This window comes from Heterocephalus glaber, unplaced genomic scaffold, assembly GCF_053883595.1.
Source record: "Heterocephalus glaber isolate CG9 unplaced genomic scaffold, H.glaber_assembly_v1.0 deba00001457, whole genome shotgun sequence".
Classification (NCBI taxonomy): Eukaryota; Metazoa; Chordata; class Mammalia; order Rodentia; family Bathyergidae; genus Heterocephalus; species Heterocephalus glaber.
In genome coordinates, this window is record NW_028258305.1 from 15,378,082 (window position 1) to 15,395,545 (window position 17,464).

Consider the following 17,464-nt stretch of genomic DNA (forward strand, 5'->3'; position numbering starts at 1 on the left):
AAATGGTTCGTATTTGTGTTTTTATATAGACATCATCACAACCTTTATTTTTCTAAATAGTTTTTTAGGTATGGAGGTGGTACATAATGGCACTTATGTGTTAGACTGAAGAATGAATATGTTGTTTGGGAGTGGTGAAAAGAATTACAGCCGTATAGAGTAGTAGTAGGTCCACAAAGACCTACTTAAAACAAATGGCTGAGGATGGCTCAGTAGTAGAGAGCGATCTAAGCGTGCAAGGAGCCCTGGGTTCAAACCCTAGAATTGGGGTGTGAATGAGAGAGGGTTTGAAAAATATACTTCATTGGAGATTTTTATTAAATATTTTTTTCTAAATGTCGGGTTTAGGACAGGCATGGTGGTGCCCTCTTAGAATCTCAGCCCTTGGGAGGCTGAGGCAGGAGGATCACTGAGAGTTCGAGGCCAGCCTGAGGTATATAGTGAGTTCAAGGCCAGCCTGAACTACAGTGAGACTGTCTCAAACAAGCAAACAAAAATAAATGTAGAGTTTAAATTCATATTTTATTGAATTTCTAAAAAAAGTGAACACCTGGCTAGTACCCTTAACATCTTTATGTAGCAAGTTACATACTATTTCATTTACAGAAAAGCATTAATCTTGTTTTCTCCTGGGGGAAACTTCCAGGGTAAAGTTGTGGTTAAGGATATTGTAGAAGGATCTTGTCCTGTGAAATGAGAGAGACCTGGATTTCTGCCATTTGTTAAATGTGTAAATGTGCAGATTACTATGGAAGCAAGCTCAGAGGAGTTACCCCCAAAATGGGGACATATGCCTCTGTATTGTAAAGTGCCTAGTGCATCCTTATGAGATTTCTCAGTAAATATTTAGTACTGTCTGTAGTACTAGGCAAGTGAAATGCCTTCTGGAAAACTAAATATTTAAACAGTTGACAAATATTTAAAGTAGATAGCTGAGTAAATTACTAAGGAAGGGGCTAACGGAAAAATAAGAAAAGGACAAGTGTTCCTACTACACAGGACAGTTTTATATGAAAAGCTTTTGTACCAATTATTAGGCACCCCTGGGCTTTAAGTTTTAATAAGTTTCATATTAGATTTAACATTAAAATTCTTTAATTTTGAAAGATTCTAGAGAGACCTTACGTCCTGTTGAGAAAGAAAAAAATCACAATCAGGAGTAATCTGATTAGCTTGAATCAAGGCTATTCATGAGTTAGTAATTTAAGTATTTGTTTCCTATATTCCTGAGTATAATATAAAAAGTTTATACTTTTAGGTGACAAGGTGTAAGAAAGAAAAAAAACTATAGCACATAATCAGGGAATGCTATTTTTTACTTTAAAAATTATAGCAGCTGTTCAAATGTAAAACTTTCATTACCTATGGTTCTGTTAATCCTTGTCAGAAATCACATTTTTTTAGATTTACTATAAGATAAAACAAAGTGAATGGTGCTGTCATTAGTGTGGATGTGATTTGTACAATGTAATTTGTGCTCTTTAATTTTTTTTTATGTAGCACAATGCATTTCATCAAAAAAGGAGATGTACCAAAAAAAAAAAAAAAGAGACATACAGCACATTATCATTCCAAGGAAATTTTTGTATTACACAGTTCCATTTTTTGGCCTAAATTTGAAAGTCTTATTGGCTGGGGATTTAGCTCAGTGGCACCGCGCCTGCCTCACCAAGCACAAGCTCCTGAGTTCCATCCCCAGTACTGGGAAAAAACCAGTCTTATGTAATACCTTAGGAAAATTCAAAATCAAGACTGAAATCTTGTCTATACTGCCATATATTTCTTTCTTTTTTTTTTTGGTACCGGGGATCAAACTTGGGTCCTTGTGCTTGCAAGGCAGGCAGCAGAACCACTGAGCGAAATCCCCAGCCCAACCATATATTTCTAACTACACATTTTAAGTTTGTATTTTAAACTGTGTTTATAAATGTTATAGGAAAATCTTGAAGGTATAAATTTTACATTTTTGGGTTTAATTCTCTATAAATTTAGTAGTATTTTTATTCTGATAAAAACACAAACTTAACTGAGTCCCCTTCTGTATATTTCTAAAGAACTCACTTATAATGAACAAGTGTTTAATATCACATAGTTAGGAATTCATATTATTAAAACTTGAATTTTCTTCTTTTTCTTTTTTTTGGTACCAGGGATCAAACATGGGTCCGTGTACTTGAGAGGCAGGTGGCAGAACCACTGAGCTACCCAGGCCTCTTCTTTTTCTATATGCCAATCTTCTAAGTGTATTTCAGGACACTTGCAATTAAACTATAAAGCTAGATGATGTCCTGACTAGAACATTAAAAATATCTTCAAGAAAACACATTTCCAAAACACATTGCCATTGTGCACTGAAGTTACTCTCTGAAGACAGAAAGCTTTGCTTGTTCGGCAAATTCAGTTATTAGGTCTTTATGTGCAAATGAGGTTCTACTTTTCTTCTAAACGTTCCTTCACTAATTTTTCCAAAGAGAAAAGGTGCTCATCTGCATCTTCTGGGATGAGGCTTCTGATAGAATTTGCAAGTTCAAAAAGATATTCTGTATTTCTTCCACTTGGACCAGCTGCATTAAAAATTTGTTCAGCAATGTCTTCCAGAGGTGCTGGACCAAGATAATTAGGATTATCACATGTTCCAACATATAGCAACACACTGAATGGTTTTGTTGTGGGATCTTTTGGATAAAAAGTGACTGTTGTGGTTCTGTAGCCTCCTTTCTCTCTGAAGTCAAGGGATGCTTTTACTTCGTCTTCTTTTCCTACTGGGAGTTTATAAGCAACACCCCATACACATCCCTGTTGAAATATAAGAATACATTATTTATTATTTACAAGGCTAATAGAAATAGTGAAGCTAGGTTATACTGGTCTAAGAAAATACCTTCCATAGTCTTTGAAATAAATGCAGTTTTGCTTCACTTAAAATGCATTGAGGAGGTACATACTAAACAGTGAAGGAAATCATTTAAAATTTTTATTCTGAATAATATTTTGTCATAAATACAACATATTTATCTTTCAGAAAATTTTTAAATTACTCAAGGGTGGTGGCACATGCCTGCAATCCTAGCACTTGGAAGACCGAAGCAGGAGGATTGCAAGTTGGAAGCCAGCCTGGGCTATGTAGCAAGATCTTATCTCAAAAAATAAAGAACAATGTTAACAAAAATCTAAACTAATGGGGCTGAAAAGAAAAAATACTGTTTTCATGTGGTCATTATGAAATGATATAGAAGCAAACAAAACCCCAAGAAATTCTAGAGAGTGTCATTTGTTTAACTGTTTGAGTAGGAGTTATAGTAACTAATTTAAAGCTATAAAAACATTTAATCTATACCATTATTAATCTGTTATTGCTAGCTGCTTGATTTTTGTGTATCAAAGTCTTGTCCAAAGTTACATCTTTAATTTCACAATATAAAAATTTAAATCTGTACACAAATAAAATGGTTAAAAATATTTAAGAAACCAAGAGCCAGGCATGGTGGTGCACACCTGTAATTCCAGGACTTTGGGTGACTGAGGCAGGAGGATTCCAAGTTTGAGCTCAGCTGGGGCAACTCAGTGAGACCCTGTCTCAGAGTAAAAAGGGCTGGGGGTGTAACTCAGTGTGAAGGCTCTAGGTTGAATCCCTAGTAGTGAGCGCATAGGGAAAAAAAAAAAAAAAAAAAAGAAACCGAGGCTTGTCAATTAATATATGTTTCCTAGTGCTTCATGCCTGTTTAAAAAATACGAGTTCTATTAATAAAATTAGGCAGTATAGAAAGTGAGAATTCCTGACTTTAGTTTTATGGTGAGGATATTAGACTTCTGCAAATGTGAAGAGAGCTTTTGGGGTTCCATTTGATTCTCAGTGGTAGCCTGGTTATCTAGGGGCTACTTCCATTAATGTCAATCAGCAAACTCATTTTATTTTATTTTATTTTATTTATGTTATGTTATATATATATATATATTTGGTACCGGAGATCAAACTCTGGTCTTTGTGCTTGCGGGGCAAGCGACGGAACCACTGAGCTAAATCCCCAGCCAGTGTAAACTCATTTTAAATAGTCCACAAAAGGCAGAGTAATGTCATTTAGCTGTTGTTACGTTGCATTTTGCATTTTAACTTTTCCCACTTGCTCATCCACAAACAAGGGGGGAAAAAGCCCTAAACAAATAGAGAAGAGTTCTAGACTTTCCAGTGTAGTTCAGATCGTCTATGATGACTATTAATAAAATTTCACTGATTATTAAAATGAAATATCTCAACATTTCATACTATTAAAGGCTATATGAAAAGGAATAATTATACCGTACCCCAGGATCTTCAACAAGAGTCACAACTCTTCCAGGCTGTTTAAAAAAAGACAAAAATAGGTTTTTTTTTCTGAAGTAAAGTACAGTGAGTATTATGACTTATTGTTAGCATGGAATATTTTACATTTGCTCTAAGAGGCACCTTTTTTTTTTTTGGTACCGGGGATTGAACTTGGGACCTTCCGCTTGTGAGGTAAGTGGCGGAACCATTGTGCTAAATCCCCGAAGAGGCACTTTTTAAAAAAGTACTTATTTTTATGATAAAGTTTAAGATGAATTAAGAGAATCTACCTTATCCAAACTTCAGCGGCTTTTCTAGATACATTAGGGCAACCCATTAGGGACCCCTCTTCTCTCTCAGGAGCTATTCTTATTCCTCGTTCCTATTACTCATTACATTTACCTACTATTAACCCCCCCCCCCCCAAGAAATAGATACATTAAAAAATACAGCAGTGACTAAGGCTCAGATAAAATAAAAGGCAAATGGAAGCATCAATTATAAATAAAAGTTCTGGTTTTCCTCTTGGGAAAAAAGGTTAACAGTTTTATTAGAGGGAAAAAACCATTCGGGGTGTATTCCTATATATAAGGAAGTGATTTTCAAAGTCTGATCGAATTACCTGGAGGAGTTGATAAACACACTGCTAGGCCATACCTCCAGGGTTTTGATTATTTAGGTCTGGAGCCTGAAAATATGCATTTGTCACAATATCCAAGGTGATTCCTGTTACACTGTTTTGGAGTTCATATTCTGAGCACCACTGCTACCAGAATATACCAAGAGGTCTCAAGTTGAGAGTGAAAGAGTGATTTACACACCTGAGTTCTGAAGTGTTTTTACCCTTCTCTATGGTCAGTATATACCAATTGGTGCTTCAAGGTGGGCATCCCATTTATATTCACAAATGAATTTGCCTTGCCCTGACAGGTTAATATTGGAACTTATTCTCTCATATGGGACAGTTACACTACCTGTATTATAAGGCAATTTAATTTTTCCACTTTGGGTTTTTTTTTTCTGGTACTGGGGATTGAACTCAGGACCTTGCACTGGCATGGTGCCACCGAGCTAAATCTTGGCCCTCTGCTTTGGTTTTAACACAAGCAATTTTAACTTTGTATCATTACTTGAGTTTGAAATGAGATTTTATCAAGCCAAAAGAAATTTTATTTGTTTTTTTTCAGATGCTGGAAAAAAGAATCTTTGTTTATAAATTGAAACCCTTAGACAAAAGCCAGAATTGGAACATTTCATAATTTTAGTCACAGAGGTGACTTAAACCAGTGATTACCAGCTTGCTTTATTAAATTACTACCTAGTACCAAAGGTTATGTGTCTACTGGCATGTTAACGTTAGTAAGGATGTCAAGTTGCAAGTCACAGTTTTACCTACATGTATGCCCCGTGTTTGCATAGTGAGCCTAATTCATTCAATTTGTGTCATCTTTATTACTATTTCCTTTTTGTCTTCACTTTATAAATAATTACAGTTCTTGATAGTTCTGCCTTTTGAAATATGGTTCCTCTTTATCCTTTAGTAACCTCATTAGAGATTCCTCTGCCTGCCTCTAATTTTTCCCTCTAGTTTGTTTTCTGTATGTGCCCAGAAATGACTTTTTTTGGGGGGGGGCACTGGGGATTGAACTCAGGTCCTTGCGCTTGTGCAGCAGGTGGCGAAACCACTGAGCTAAATCCCCGGCCCCTTGAAATGACTTCTTGACTGAATTTTTCAGGGTTAGGGTATTCTACAGGATAAAGTTAAAATTCATTAGCATAAGTTATGCTAAGGAATCCATTTCTATAAACCTCATTTCTTCTGAAGATGTACTGATTTATTAAATGATTCTTAAAAATATTCCTGTCTTTGAATACACTGGTGCCCACTATTGAATGCCCTTCCCCCTTTTATTTACCTTGCTTATTACCTGTCCACTTCCTCAGAATTTTGGCTCACTCCCGAGGCCAATTTAACAACTCCTAAACTCTCACTGCTCCCTTTATTCATTTCTTTTCTAGCACTTACCAAGTAGTTTTGTTTACATAGTTGTCTCCTATATATATGTAAGTGCTTAGTTGTAATTGTTGAAAGGAAGAAGAGGGATAGTAAAGTCTTGGATTTGGGTGGTGGCAGGTGCAGTAAGAAGACAAGGAATATGTGGGGAATTATTTTAAGGAGAAAAAATAAAATTTTATGACTGCTCTGTCCTTAAAAATAGATGTTATTGAGAAACTATGAATTTGTAAAACTTAAATTGTTTTGTGGGAAGGGGCAGTGAAATTGAAGAGATCTTTCAGACTGATACTAGAGAAGGATGGAAAACAAGAATCATGGTGGGTGTTTCATTGGACAATTAGTAATGTTTCTGTTCACATCTCTTGTATTAAAGTATCTCCGTTTTCGAAGTAATATATTTAGTCTGTGCAAAACTTTCATATTTAAATAAAATCCTTATTTTGGTGAGAAACTGCCAATTTTGTGATATATAAATGAGATGCTTGAAGCTACAAAGCAAGCATAATTTAATAAATCATCTAGGTTCAGTTTTTTTCCACACATATCCTCTTGCATTATGGGGAAATGAGTGTAATATTTATGTATTATAGATGAGGCCTTTCTGATGACTCATTTGAGTATATGTTGCTGTAAAAAACAACTTGGGTCCTAAACAGTATCTGAGTAATTCTAATTTGCTGGATATTTCTGTAGACTTTGTATTCTTGTTTGTCAGATAGTTAATGTTTATATAAAGCTGGAAATATATTTTAATAAAAAACATGAAATAAAAAATTTGATGTTATTTCTAGTTTTTAACAACCCTATACTTGCAAAATGTTTAGTATTACTTTTCCATTTAATTTGCTAAGATGGAGTCTATAAATAAAAGTGTAAAGCTGTTAGTGCAGCCCCTCTCCCCAACTCTCCTTTCCTATATATCAGTAAATTTAAGTACAAAAAGATACTGGCTTTTGCATTCCCTTGTCCTTTTAAAGACTCATGGATTGTTGTATTAATTAGACAACTTATCTGTCTGAAAGCATTAGTATCTCAACGTGCTATGTAACAAACATCCATTTTGGTTAAGCCAAGAATAGTAAAATAAGCTATTATAACCACACATTTAATATTAATACTTGGTCATTAAAATGGGAGGTTGGGCTAAAGCTTTCTTTTCAGAATGGCAGTTTTAAGTGTTCATTTCAAAACAACTCAAAAGGCCTTTTATTTAGCTTAGTTCTTTAGAGTCTTGAATAATGTTTGCTCTTGGAGATACTTTGGCCATGATGTTTCTCTTGGCTAATGTATCAGGGCTAAGACACATCCCCTTGTTCAAGTCATTCTGTCCTGTTCCATAGGTCTGTATAGTCTCATGTTACAGAGATTCTTTTTTTTTTTTTTTTTCTTTTATTGGTACATTTTAGGTATACAATTTGTTTACATTTATCATTGGGTGTTTGTACCTGTACATGATATATCTTGGTTCTTATTTTTTTCCCCATTACCTTTGTGCCCTTCACGCCCTCCACCCTTCCCTATTTGCAAAGACATTATTTCCATTTTTTTTCTTTTCTCATAGTTTTTCCTTTCCCTCTTTTCTTTTCCCCTTCCCCTCCCTTCACTCCTTCGTCTTTGGACCTTTTTTCCTATTTGAAATTATCAATTATTCATTTTAATCATTTTAACCCTTGTTTACACTATCAGTTTCTCACACAAGAGAAACTATTTGGTATTTACATGTGTGTCCTATTTATTTCACTTAAGAGTATGGCCTCGATAATGCTCCATTTAGCTATAAATGACTCTAGTTTTTCATTCTTTATGGCTGAGTAGTACTCCATTTTATGAAAAAACCACATTTTCTTTATCCAGTTTCCAGTTGATGGGCACTTGGGCTGCTTCCAAGCTTTAGCTGTTATAAATTGTGCTGCTATGAACATGGGTGCACATATATTGCTGTGGTATGATTCTTTTAATTCTTTTGGGAATATACCCAGCAGGGGAATAGCTGGGTTAAATGGGACCTCTAGTCCTAGTTCTTTGAGGTATCTCCATACTGACTTCCACAGTGGTTTCACCAATCTGTACTCCACCAACAATGGAGAAGGGTTCCTTTCTCCCCACAACCCCACCAGCATTTGTTATGTGTTGATTTCTTGATAGCAGCCATTCTTTGTGGGGTGAGGTGGAATCTCAATGTTGTTTTCATCTGCTTCTCTTGAATGATGAGTGATGTTGAACATTTTTTCATATATTTGTTTGCTGGTTTAACTTCTTTTTCTGAGAGATGTCTGTTCATTTCAGATGCCCACTTTTGAATTGGGTCTTTGAATTTGGGGGGTCTGATTTTTTTCAATTCTTTATATATTCTAGATTGTAGTCCTTTGACAGACAGATTCTTAATTGACCAACTCTAGCTGAGGTAGAATCTTTTTATGATTTCAAATCATATGTCTTTATGAGTAGGTGCAAACAATTTTAGAATCCTAATTTCTTTCCCTTTCCATGACTGCAGGTATTTCTCTGGAATTAACCCTACTCTCTGCCTGCATCTGATTCCAGTATTTTAGACATCATGTTTTTGGGCTAATATTAATTTCTATTTTAAAAACAATAATCAAGCTCATAGAAATCTTTAGAGAACATACAAGCAAGAAAAATGTGTTCCTCTAAAAGATTAGCCATGCCATGCTGGGCCTCGTGTTGCACACCTATAATCCCAGCACTCAGGAGGCTGAGGCAGAAGGAGTTCACCTCGAGTTCAAGGCCAGCCTGGGCTACATAGTGAGTTCAAGGCCAGGCTGAACTACAAAGTGAGACCCTGTCTCAAAAAAAAAAAAAAAAAAAAAAAGGCCATAACAAGTGTCCCAAGTTATCCGAGTTACTAGTTAACCCAAACTCTTCTTTCGAGGTACTGGGGATAATACCCTAGGCCTCGCTCGCGCTAGCCCTCAGTTTTCTTCGGTGATTAGTAGTTTTGCAGCCAATAGAAGACTGATTAGCATAAACAGTGAGTTGCTGTTAAATCTCGGAACCCATATATTAAGAATGAACGTCTTTGTATGACTGAAAAATAGATCAAAGAACATATTTAACATTTATAATTTAGAACTATCGAGAAAGAAGCATTAAATAATGCTAGTTTGGTAGTTACTCATAACAAACTGATAACTTCATTTAATTTTGTTAGTAGCTGATAAAATTATCAATGTCACCTTAGTAAACCTGAGATAAATTTGGAAAGTAGTTCTTCCGTGATCTTAGGTGTCATAAATAAAACCGTATTTAAACTCAAACCACTTTAGCAGAACTAACATTTAGTTGCTAGGGCTCTAAATTTGCAGGTTAATTTTAGTATTTCGCCTCCATGGTGACATGAAAATTATTTCCCATCACAGTTCGTTTCTGGCTGAGGTTGTCCCCTCCGGCTCATCAGACTCATGGGAGCTTGTGCCGTGCTTTTTGCCGCCCTTAGAAACTACCGGCATCTGAAGCGGCTTCAGGAGTGCGCTGGTGGGGGAGAGGTGTGGGTTAGGGGCTGCGGCCGATGCATGGATATTGCCGTGTTACCCGGACCGGGGGGGTCCCTGCGGCGCACGGGGTGCTTACCTTGCCCGGGACCCCTCGGTGGTCGGTGCTACCCTGCCAGAAGCGTCGGCTATAGTTCGTGATGTATCCGACCAGCCTGTCCTGGTAGGGGAAATCCACCTTCCAGATCAGGGACCCGTAACCAAACACCCACATCTTTCCTGCCTCGTGGGTGCGCTTTCGGCGCGGCGCCCGAAGGGCGGCCGCCTTCCAGGCAGACGACCGAAGTAGTGGACTCGGGCACCGCCGCTTCCCTGACGGAGGGACGCGAACGGGGCGGCTGCTGTGCGCAGGCGCGGCGCAAGGCACCGTGGGGCTGGGGCAGTCGCCGGAGAGCGTTAGTCCTTGAACAGCCAGGCTTCAGTTACTGTGCAGATAGGGATCCGCGGGCTCTTCTGCAACCCTGGGAACCTTGGCTGTCCGGTGTGTCCCGGGCCTTACAGAGTCGGGCGGCTTTGGATCTGACGTTTGCCTCTATGACCGTGGTCCGAGGACGATCCACTCTGGTTTCGTGGATTTAAACCTGCTCCTGGCCTTGCAGGTCAGAGCAGTTCACAGTAACTGTTACTTCACAGGAAACTGTTGACCTATCTGAACTTAACACGCAACAGTTCATGTAATTTTAGTTATCTCTGCAGCCCCTTCAGAAAAGAGGATGCAAGATTCTTAACTTGAGGCTCATGGGAGCTTTGGAAACAAGCTGGGGAGCCTGTCATTTCTTCGGGGCCCAGCGTGTTGGCAAGCTTTCTACGGAGCTACTCCCCAACTCCCTGTGTCACATTTGCTTGACTCACTGTTACCGTTTAGTCTTTTTGTAAAAGGGGATATCGTATCATAAACAGTTTATGTTCAGTAGTTGGTATTACGAGTTGAAAGGAATGATTCTTCTGTCACAGCACATTTCTTTTGGCCTCCCCTTCCCTTAAGCTCAAAGATGTTACCAGTTCCAATATTTTCCCCAGATTAGTAACTATTATCCTGGGACCAGCAACATTATTTGCAACTAAGAGAAAAGGCAGTAAAATTTGGAAAAGGAATCATACTTATTTTTACAGAAATGGTGTTTTTAAAGTGGTTTTCTTTGAATGTGTGCTTCCAATATAGGAAAAAGTTTTCTTTTTATTCATTAAGTTTTTTAGTACATTTTAGTTATACAATATGATGACATTAATCATTGAGAATTTGTACCTTTACATGGTGTACCTTGGTTCTTATTTTTCCCCATTCCCTTGCCCTCCCTTCAACCCCTCCACCCCTCCCTATTTACAAAGACTTTGTTTCCATTTTTTCCTTTAGGAAAAAGTTTTCTTATAAATGAACATATTTATAAATTGCTGTAAAGTGTGTAATTTGTTGTTTTGTAAAACTTACATGTAAATTGTCTTGGCTAGAGGTTAGCGTGGCTCAAAAAATTATAGTTTAACATTTAAGATCTTCTGAAATTTGGCTTTAAGCGACTTCTGTAACCTCATTTTCCTGCTGTTCTTTGTTGTTTACCTAATCCTTCTGCCAGATGAACTGTTTTGTATTCACTGTGCCTTACTTATTCTTACATATTATACGTCTCCAGCTTTTTGGTTATGGCTTTCTTTCTGCCTAGAAATGCTCTTCTGCCCATTGTGCCATTTTCAAATCTACCCTATCTTTTAAGGCACAACTCTCGTTTATCACAGAAGCAGGTTCTCCTTTGATTTTTATGGCTCTTAATTGACACTCCCCTATGGCACTTTCCATTTTCTACCTTGAATTATATATATGTTTATCATTTCTATGAGAGTGTAAAAAACTTGAGATAGAATCTGTATTAGTGTCATCTTTATATATTCCCCATTACTGATCATCTAGTTGGTGCTTAATAAGTAACTGCTAACTGAATAAAGGTTTAGTAAATAAATGTTTTGACTTACTCTAGTAATGAGCCAGTTGCTTAGTCACATCCGGAGCTACCATCAGCTGTTTGGCCTCCTGTAGAGTCAACTTTTGTATTTGTGGCTTTACATTTAAAGGAGACATGGATAAGTTTGAATTTACTATGGGCAGTGTTACATTCTTTCTTTTAACCTCTTTCCTCAAACCTTCCTTTTCCAGATAAATTAGTTAGAGTATATTTCTGGAATGTTTTTCACCTATATTGGGCAAGACATGTTGGTGTTTCCCAAACCACCTCCTAAGCTTATTAGAAAAACTCAAAAGTGAAATTGGCATATTATTGAGAAGACTGCTCTTTTAGGAAATCATTATTTTCCAGAGCATCCAGAATCTCAGCCCAACGTGCTTCATAGTGAAACTAACAAATTATCTTTGTGAAAGTTATATACTGAGAGCTATCCTGGACCCTGACTGCAGGGGAACTTGAAGAGTGAGCATTGCGGGGAGAGGAGGAGGCGGGGGAGGGGAGGGGGAGGAGGAGGACAGAAATGCTGTAAACTTTCTGGGCTGGTGTAGGAAAGCTGGGCTCATCACTTTGTGGCACTCTTTGTTGGTTTCAGTATAGTATTCAGTCAGCGGACTATTTCATTAAGGGTGGAGTATCTGAGTGTTTAGTTCTTCTGGGGTAGGCAAACTAGAATGACTAATTAGTTGTCAATAAACATCCTTTACTCCTCTTTTTTAGCTTTTGGGTTTAAAATAGAGGCCTATACATGGAAATGGAGCTTTTTTGGTTGTTACGTCACCTCTCTGCGGAGGAGCACGCACGTGGGATTAACTAGAGGTGTTTTGCACTCTTATCAACCGAGCTCCAAAGAGTATATTTTGGTGGGGTAGAAACTCAAGCAGAAGCCTTCTGGAAAGAGCTTCTCAGACATTTCCAGAGGAGCAAAGGACACTTAAAATTCCCTTTTTAAAAATAGGAATATTCCAAGAAATACTGATTTGAGAGACCTCCTGGTTTAAGCTGTAGCAGAATCTGTGGCAGAATAGCCCATTTCTCTGCAATCAGGAGAGATACTGGACAGGCCACTGTGACCTGCTAATCTCTAGGAGTTGCAGTGCTGTTTTATTGACTGTCACATAATTTTTCTTTTTTTGTAGGTTGGTCAAAAAAAATAATGGATTTTACAGAGGCTTACTCAGATACATGCTCTACGGTTGGACTTGCTGTCAGGGAAGACAATGTTAAAATCTTAAGGAAGTTGCTGAAAAAGGGCCGAAGCATTGATGTTGCTGATAACAGAGGATGGATGCCAATTCATGAAGCAGCTTATCACAACTCAATAGAATGTTTGCAGATATTAATTCATACAGGTAAAGTAAATTCGAGGTATGGGACGGTGTGCCTAGAAGCTGGATTAATAAAACAGATGGTCATATGTGATATTATTTTTGTCCTTGTTATTTTGTTTGTTTGACTTTTGAGACAGGATTTCCCTATATAGTTCACACTGGCCTTGAACTCACTGTGTAGCCCAGGGTGGGCTTGAACTTGCAACAGTCCTCCTGCTGGGATTACAGGGGTGCTGGGATTACAGGGGTGCATTATCACACCTGTCTAGAGGTAGTATTTGTTTCTCTTCCTGTAATGCTGAAATAACTGCCTTAACCTTTAGCTATGGTAAGATTGCCTGGCTTAGATTGTATCAGTGTGGTGTTCCATCTGGTCATCTATAAATACTGTTGTTTATATTGAAAGTGCTTGTGCCTGGCTTATTTTGTTTTTTGTTTTTTTGGTACCGGAGATCGAACTTGGAGATCGAACTTGGGTCCTTGCGCCTGCCCTGCAAGCGGCGGAACCACTGAGCTAAATCCCTGGCCCTGTCTGGCTTATTTTGATTGACTGCCTTAGGAGATATGGCTGAAGTAGTCTGCTATTTTAATTGAAGTATTTACTGATTACATTTGTTCTTCCTTTTCCAAACAAAAGGATACATGCTACTGAAGTTGAGGTTGAATGTTTTGTATGAATTAGTCTTTTTTGTTTTTGGTATGGGGGATCAAACTCGGGACCTTAAGCTTTCAAAGCAGGCGCTGGAACCATTGAGCTAAATCCCCATCCCATGAATTAGTCTTTTAAAAACATTTTTTAAACCAGGTAAGGTGGTGTACACCTGTAATTCCAGTATTCAGGAGGCTGAGGCAGGAGGATTGCTATGAGTTTAAGACCGGCCTGAACTACACAGTGAGACCCTGTATCAAAAAACTAAGAACAGAAAACAAAAACATACCTCCAAACCCCCCCAAAAAACATACTTTTCAGTTTCCTTGATATTAGGAAACTTTCCAATTACTTGGACTTTGTATTTGCAGAGGGTAGAGCATGGGCCAAAGTGCCTGCCTTTGTAGTGCTTATACTCCTGTCAGGGGAGACCGACAACCAATACCTGAACAGTATAGCAAGGTCATTTCAAAAGGTATAAATATGTGGAGAGAGTGAAGCTGTAGTAGACTGGAGTGTTGTGCTGTCCTGTTGCATACATCTTTGCAGCCTTGCATTTGGGAACTGATGAAAAGTCAAAGCCTCAGAGAACTTGACTTGTCAAAGGTTAAGTAACGACCTAGACCAGTGATGATGAACCTTTTGGAGCTTTCAAACCGCCCGCTGCAGCACACATGCTGTAGGTTCACCACCACAGAGCGGATATTTGATTTGAACCCTTGTCTCTCTGACTCTAAAGGCTTTGTTTCTTTTCTACCACACCATATTTCTAACATTTAATTGAAGTAAACATTTATACCAATTCTCCAAAAAATAATACAGGAAATTTGTTTCGACTACTTTAAAGTAAGATATTAGAAGAAGAGTCTTTGTGCTTCAAATTTTCAAAAGCTTAAGATATGTTTGCAGACTCTGGGGTTGACTGTAAAGCTTGAGTTCTCAAACTATTTCTAGTGACAAATAAAGGCATGAGTTTGCATGTTCTTTTCTAGTTAAAAACTTGTTCCTATTATATTGTTACATCTCTTGCCCACATCAGAATAGTGTATTTTGTATGTTATAGATTTTTTTTTCCTCCACCTGCTGAATGATCACGGGCATGCTTTTAAATGAAGGTGTTTGAACTGGTGGTTCAAATTCATCTGTATTTCCTTTAGAAATTGTAAATAAATATGAACTTTATCATGTATGACTATCCTTGTTTTGAGCTTGATGTTTTTGGAAGATAAAATGTAGCCACACATAACTAGCTATGTGAATAGTTGTTAATAGTAAAATACAATGTTCTCACTATATTTGGAGTTCACCATTATGAATTAACTTTGGATAAATTTCTACATAATGTATATAAGGATTAGAATAGGAGTAGGAAGATAGGAAATAGGGTTTGCAGAGGGTATGAAACAGGTATATCCACTATTGTAGGAGATAGTGACAATTTTTGGTTCAGTCCTCAGTGCATCTGGTTATATTTTGTGATATTTTGAGAGTTGAAACTAATGTCCAAAAATCTGTCAGAATTAATTTTCTAATTCAGTAACTAGAAAAATCAGATTGGAATGAAGTAGAAGGGCTATATAGCCTATCGGTTGCTTAAAAAAATGTTTTATTTGTCTTCTGGCCCATACCCCCCTTATAAATTAGTTTAAGTCCATACATTAATAAAGTATAATTTAAATTTTTCTGCATTATTTAAATTCTAGAACATTGACTGAAGAATGATAACTGAGTTTTTTTAAACAAGGTGTAGGTAGCATAAAACTACATGTGAGGAATATATATATATATATATATATATATATATATATATTTTTTTTTTTTTTTTTTTTTTGGTACCGGGGATTGAACTCGGGACCTTGTACTTGAAAGGCAGGCGCCAGAACCACTGAGCTAAATACCCGGCCCTGAGGGAGTATATTTTTAAAGATCTTTAATTACTTTCTTAAGGTTTAAAATTTATTTATTATTATTATTCGTTTTTTGTGGTGCTGAGGTTCCAACCCAGGGTGTTGTACCTGATAGGTAAGCACTCTTCTACTGAGCTACACCCCAGCACATATTAATTGAACAAGATAGTGTTTCTTTGTGATATCTGCATACATGCAAATAATGTACTTCCATTGCATTCACTCTCCCTCTTACTTTCTTTATCCTCAGATCCCTGGGCTCTTACTCTTCCCTAGTTCTTCTCATTCTTCTTTCATGTCATCTTTTTTGTTTTTCTAGAATCCATATGAAAGAAAAATTTGGTACTTGTCTTTCTGAATTAGGTTTATTTTGTTTAACATCATAGTCTTCAGGTTCATTCATTTTCCTGCAAATCACATGATTTTATTCTTCTTTATGGCTGAATAGTACTTCTTTGTATACATACAAATTTTCTTTATCCTTTTATGTGCTGATGTGCATCTAGACTGATTCTGTAACTTGGCTGTTGTGAACAGTGCCATAATAAACATGGGTATGCAAGTATCTCTTTTGTATACTGACTTTGAGTTCTTTCGGTAAAAAACTTAAGACGGGGTATAGCTGAACCATATGGTAATTTTTATTTTTTGATGAATCTCCATATTGTTTCCATAATGGCTTTACTAATTAACTAATTAACTAATTTTCCCCCATCATCTTTGCCTGCATTTCTTATTTTTGGTTTTGTTGATAGTCATAGTGTCTAGGGTGAGACAGAATCTCAGTGTAGTTTTGATTTTCATTTCCCTGGTGCATAAAGACATTGCATATTTTTCATATAATTATTGACCCTTGGTACTTTTTTTGAGAAATGTGTATTCCTGCTCATGTGCCCATTTATTGATTGGATTGCCTGTTCTTTTGGTGTTGAATGTTTTGAGTTCTTTATATATTCTGGACATTAACTGTCAAATGAATAGCTGAAAAAGACTATCTTCCATTCTGTAAACTGTCTTTTTATCCTGTTGTTTCCTTTGTTATGCAGAAGATTTTATTTCTTTGTTTTTGTTTTTGTTTTCGTACTAGGGATTGAACTTGGGACCTTATGCTTGCAAGGCAGGTGGTTGAACCACTGAGCTAAATTCCCGGCTGTTGTGCAGAAGATTTAAAATCTGATATAATTCCACTTGTTAATTTTTGCTATTATTTCCTGAGCTATTGGAGTCCTGTTCAGGAAGCCATTGTTTATACTAATATCTTTTATTACTGTTTCAAGCTTGTTATAGTTTGTATCTAGATGTCCCCCCAAAGCCTCATATGGTCATAGGTTATTTTGGAGGTAGCTAAATCTAAAGTTTGTGATTGATTGTGGTAGGGCTAGACCCAAGGGCACTAGGATTAAGGGTGTGAGTGCTACCTGCCCTAAGTAGTCTGAATAAGATAAAAGGGGCAGAAAGAGTATTAAGGTCTCTTGTTGCTTTTGTGGTCTTTCGATGCCATGAACTGTTTTACCCCTCTGCCACCTTGCCTGGGAGCCAGCTGATTATGGACTGAAAACTCTACAAACTGTAAGCCAAATAAACGTTTCCCCCTTTAACTTTGGGTGTCAGGTATTTTGTCTCAGCAACGAGAGAAAAGTAACTAACAAAAAGCTCAGTGGTTCTTATTCATCTGTTAGGTTTTTATACCCCCTTGGTTCAACTGTAATTGGCCATATGTGTCTAGAAATTTGTTCATTTCTATATTTTCCAATTTATTGGCACATAATTTTTCAATAGTTGGGTCTTGTTTT

The 17,464-nt window shown here is 37.1% G+C and overlaps 2 protein-coding genes across 12 annotated transcripts in view; one reads left to right on the top strand and one right to left on the bottom strand.

Annotated features, from left to right (window-relative positions):
- Asb3 (ankyrin repeat and SOCS box containing 3) overlaps window positions 1–17,464 on the top strand; it is a 365,295-nt gene that overhangs the window by 17,639 nt on the left and 330,192 nt on the right. For 10 of the 11 annotated variants that reach the window (XM_087216391.1, XM_087216392.1, XM_087216394.1 and 7 more), the window contains exon 2: window positions 12,924–13,136. In XM_087216391.1, coding sequence (XP_087072517.1) covers window positions 12,924–13,136 — 213 coding nt within the window. Of the gene's footprint in view, window positions 1–10,244; window positions 10,432–12,923; window positions 13,137–17,464 lie in introns of those variants that run through there. The other variant, XM_087216396.1, reaches the window with a different exon arrangement.
- Window positions 2,062–10,177, bottom strand: Chac2 (ChaC glutathione specific gamma-glutamylcyclotransferase 2). Its single transcript, XM_004867287.4, has 3 exons — window positions 9,912–10,177; window positions 4,303–4,338; window positions 2,062–2,796 (listed from the first exon to the last, which is right to left on the bottom strand). The coding sequence occupies exons 1-3, from the start codon at window positions 10,044–10,046 to the stop codon at window positions 2,431–2,433; spliced, it is 537 nt and encodes a 178-aa protein (XP_004867344.1). The 5' UTR covers window positions 10,047–10,177; the 3' UTR covers window positions 2,062–2,430.